Raw genomic sequence first — 4,013 nt, forward strand, 5'->3', positions numbered from 1 at the left:
TGAAATCACAATAAAACTCCATCATACGGAGTTTGGCGTACTGGTACACCGTACATCCTATTTGCAATTGCAGGTTGTAATGATGGTACTCTTGCTGCTCACCACTTCGAAGGTGTCGTCATCGATTTGGTTGACGTTGCGGCACCGTACACTCTTCAGTAACTTGCACGTTTCATCCGGTCACAGATTTTCACATCCACATGCCGGTCTTGGTTTGTCACGGTTTTTCCATAGCCGGAATTTCCCAACGGCTTCATCGTTTCCCCAATGAAAGCCTTGGAAGGGTCGGCGTCCCCTTGTCAACTGGCTTGGGTGACGGCGTCCGCAAATATTTGGAAGGCTTGCCCGGGCGTGTACTGCATCACTTGGTAGACGTGGGTCAGTACCAACAAGTGAGCGAGGTATCATTGCAATAACGGGGTTGCCAGCAGAATTTCCGTGCCGAACATACTCCCGATCAGCTTTCGCCTGGAACCCGGCATGATGTCATTCACCCGTGCGAAGTCCGCCGTGGTGGGGTCTATGTCCTCTCGGCTCACATCGATGTCTTTAAATATGGGTGGACATTCCGCAAAGTCTGCTTTGATATGGTCCGGCACGTGGATGTCACATTCGACGAAGCCAAACAACCGGCCTTGGACGACAGCCTCCACCAGCTGAGCTTGCGTCTTTGACTGTCGCTGTGACGGGGATAAGCCCTACTGCTGCAGGAAGGAGCGCAAGGTCGGGTTCGTTTTCCGCAGGCGAAGAAACTCGCACTCCCACATGGGTTTTAGCTTGTAACCCTGGGACTCGACGTGCGCTTTGTTGTGGTCCACTTCCCGGCGCAAGTCTTGAGGTGTCAATCCTCGCCGGTCGTTGTAGCGCAGCCATTCGCGGTGCCGGAGGGAACAAGTTTCTCCCTGTTACGTCGCCATCGGATGTAGTGACCCGCCGGCACCGCCGATACAATTCCCGTGTGTCGCTGACACTGGTAGGCAGGAGATAGTCAAGGGATGGGTTGGGTCGGCTTGGAAGTGGTTCGCTGTGGATCTTCCACTTTCTTCTTGTTCGACTCATCCGTCTATAAAAAAAATAGTATAGTATAGTACAGTATAGTACAGTATACTACAGTAGAGTACAGTAGAGTACAGTACAGTGTAACTATAGTATAGTCACATTCCGCTCATGCTGGCTTCCTCTCGAAAATTGGACCATTCATAGTAGGAAATAGGGAATGTGTTTATACTGCATCGTATGATAAATATGTCAGTTTTAGTTGACGCCCTTCAGGTCTACGGAAGAACGTAAATAAGACGATTGTTTAATGCGATGTGTGACTTAAGCAAAGCGCTGCGGTGTCTGACCCAGTGCTGAAACCGCTCGGCTTTTTACCATAGTGTGTGACTTACCCTGCCGTGTTCACCATGCTGGCTGACACTGTGCGCGGGGTGTGGCGTCATCACACGCCCTTGACCTTTGCGCCAAGTCGCCGTGCTATGCGACCATTCTATTACCTTACTGTAGTTTTACTATATTATAGCTATACAATATCATAACTATACTCTACTATAGTTATACTGCACGATACTATACTATACTATACTGTACGGAATTATAGCTATACGATACTCATGCGTGTGTATGTGTGTTACTTACCCTGCCGTGTTCAGCACGTTGATGCACTCTCCAATCCCACAACCGGTAAAACGTCGTGTTACTCCCTCCGCATGGGTACGATTCTTTCTTTTTCCCATGCACCTGCTGGTGGGGGACCAAATGTGACCGTCGGGGAAACGTCCGGGCGCAAGTCAGGCACGTGATCCTCGCTCCTCCCTCCTCCGCGTCGTACGTTCGTTCATGCCGCAGCCAGTTGTCCTCCCTATAACTGTGCCTGGCACACGTTCTGCAAGTAAGCTCACCCCCTACCGCCGAGGTAGGGGATGTCAAGCTCGCTCCTCCCTCCTCGGCGTGCTGCATTTTCTCGTGCCGCAGGGAATTGCTCCGTCTGGAAAAGTGCCTGGCACACGTTCGGCACGTTATCTCTCCCTTTCTGAAGCCTCTCCTCCTCCTCCTGCTCCTCGTCCTAATCCTCCTCCTCTTCCCCCTCCTCCGTAAGCCATGATGGGTTTTGTCGAGAGATGTACTTGTCAAGCCGCCCAATAGCGACACATTCCTCCCTCACTCTCAACCTTCTATTTATCCCGTCAACAGGACGTCAACAAAATTCAGGCGCCAAAACTGCGCGGTCACTCATTGGTTAGTTTTGGCGCGAATGGAGGTCACCTAATGGTCAGTTTTGGCGCGAAATAGAGCTCATCCATTGGTTAGTTTTGGCACAAAATGGACCTGAAGGAGCTGCTCAAACCAACTTTACAAGTGAACGTTTTCGCTCCCCTGTCGTTCATCGGTCCGCCACGCATCACACGCCTCGTTCATGGGTTGCGCATCGTGGACGTCAACGAACTTCAGGTGCCTTGACCTCATGGGTCCGTCACGCTCCTCGCTCATGGGTTGCTCAGCGCGGACGTCAATAAAATTCAGGCGCCAACTCTGAGCGCTCCTCGCGGGTGACGTCACACCCTTACTCGCTCCAAGACCGCGTGGTCACCCATGGGTGCGTTTGGGGGCGAAGGAGCTGAAGGAGATGCGCTTATTGTACCGTTACGTGCGTCGCTCTGAGCGCGGACTCAACAACACACCTACATCACTCATTGGTCCGTCACGCATCACGCTCCTCGCTCATGGGTTGCGCAGCGCGGACATCAACCAAATTCAGGCGCCAAGACCGCTCCTCCCCAACTGCTCCTCCCCAATACGACACGCTCTGCCCCTTCTATACTACTCACGTATGAAGTTGACTAGGGCTACCACATGTCCAGATTCTTGTTAACTGCAGCCGTTCATGCCTGGAGTTTGCTCATTATCTATTTGTGAATGTTATATTATTATACGGCGATGACAAATTGACATGAACTGCATTTGAACTGACCACCGGAGATTGTTTCCCTGTGTTATGGGTTCTCCAGAAGATCGACTATCGGTGGATATATCAACACCTGGTTACTGTATATAAATAGCAGCGACACCCCTGCTATAACTATCCAGCAATTCGGCCACCAGTTAGGTCATCTAGGCCAAATTCATTACACTCAATGGAACCAATTCTCTCACGCGCCGCCATCAGGTGGCGGTTAATGTGCTGGAAGTGACGCTGTGTAATACAATTCCGACTGAAGTATTTGTCTCTCTAGTTTTTCCAATAATTCAGTGTTTTGTCACGTCCAGCGCCAGCTGTCCATCGGATTGTGTTACCAGGAGTAACAATGCCATTCATTTTACCATTTGTCGCCTATAGTTAGTAATTTTCATTTTAGCATTTTTCACAAGTTATACTGTCATTTTTTTAATTCTTTTTATTTTTTCATTTTTCAAACCGTTAGCGTCAGGAATAGAAACAACATGCATGGCTATGTACGCATATCGGGTACTTTACATGCAAGCATTGTCACGTTCTCGCCAGAACATTCTGTTCGTTTCATATTTCTTATATTTTATGTAGTCCGTCTTCATGTTTTGTGCAGACCGGGCCCGTCATTAACGTATGCAAATAAAACGCACGCATGCGGTCTGAACATGCGTCAAAATGAATAAAATATCTTCACGTGTGAACTGTGACGTAACGAACACGAAATTAGTGACGTCATTACGCCTCCGAATTAATGTCGGATTTGGGAGGGAATATGGAGACGATCTATTGTTACTCCGTACCGTTAAACGTAAATAGCTGTCCAGTTAGAGTGCACGATATATGCTGATTTCGGTGGATCAATCAACTAGGTGGATTTTATGGCCTACTCAGACAAATATACCTCACCTGATGGTGCAGTTTGATTCAAAATACATTTACACACAACGGCTATTGTGCATGCAGTAACAATACACAAATACAATGAACAATAAAACAGTACCTTTTTTCTATGCATGCACTGACCTAATTATTTACACAAGCTTATTGCTGCACGCACGAATGT

The 4,013-nt window shown here is 48.6% G+C and overlaps 1 protein-coding gene across 1 annotated transcript; it reads right to left on the minus strand.

Moving 5' to 3' along the window:
• Nucleotides 1–404: 404 nt before the first annotated feature.
• Nucleotides 405–1,959, minus strand: LOC135478306 (zinc finger protein 417-like). Its single transcript, XM_064758581.1, has 2 exons — nucleotides 1,639–1,959; nucleotides 405–680 (listed from the first exon to the last, which is right to left on the minus strand). The coding sequence occupies exons 1-2, from the start codon at nucleotides 1,957–1,959 to the stop codon at nucleotides 405–407; spliced, it is 597 nt and encodes a 198-aa protein (XP_064614651.1).
• Between the last annotated feature and the right edge of the window lie 2,054 nt (nucleotides 1,960–4,013).

The sequence above is a fragment of the Liolophura sinensis genome, chromosome 11 (assembly GCF_032854445.1).
Source record: "Liolophura sinensis isolate JHLJ2023 chromosome 11, CUHK_Ljap_v2, whole genome shotgun sequence".
Classification (NCBI taxonomy): Eukaryota; Metazoa; Mollusca; class Polyplacophora; order Chitonida; family Chitonidae; genus Liolophura; species Liolophura sinensis.

Excerpts from the sequence above, each read along its gene's own strand:
- LOC135478306 (XM_064758581.1), bottom strand. The coding sequence starts at position 1,959 with ATGCAGCACGCCGAGGAGGGAGGAGCGAGCTTGACATCCCCTACCTCG. Across the intron at positions 681-1,638 it reads AACGTGCTGAACACGGCAGG|CGACAGTCAAAGACGCAAGC; the intron begins GTAAGTAACACA and ends TCCCCGTCACAG.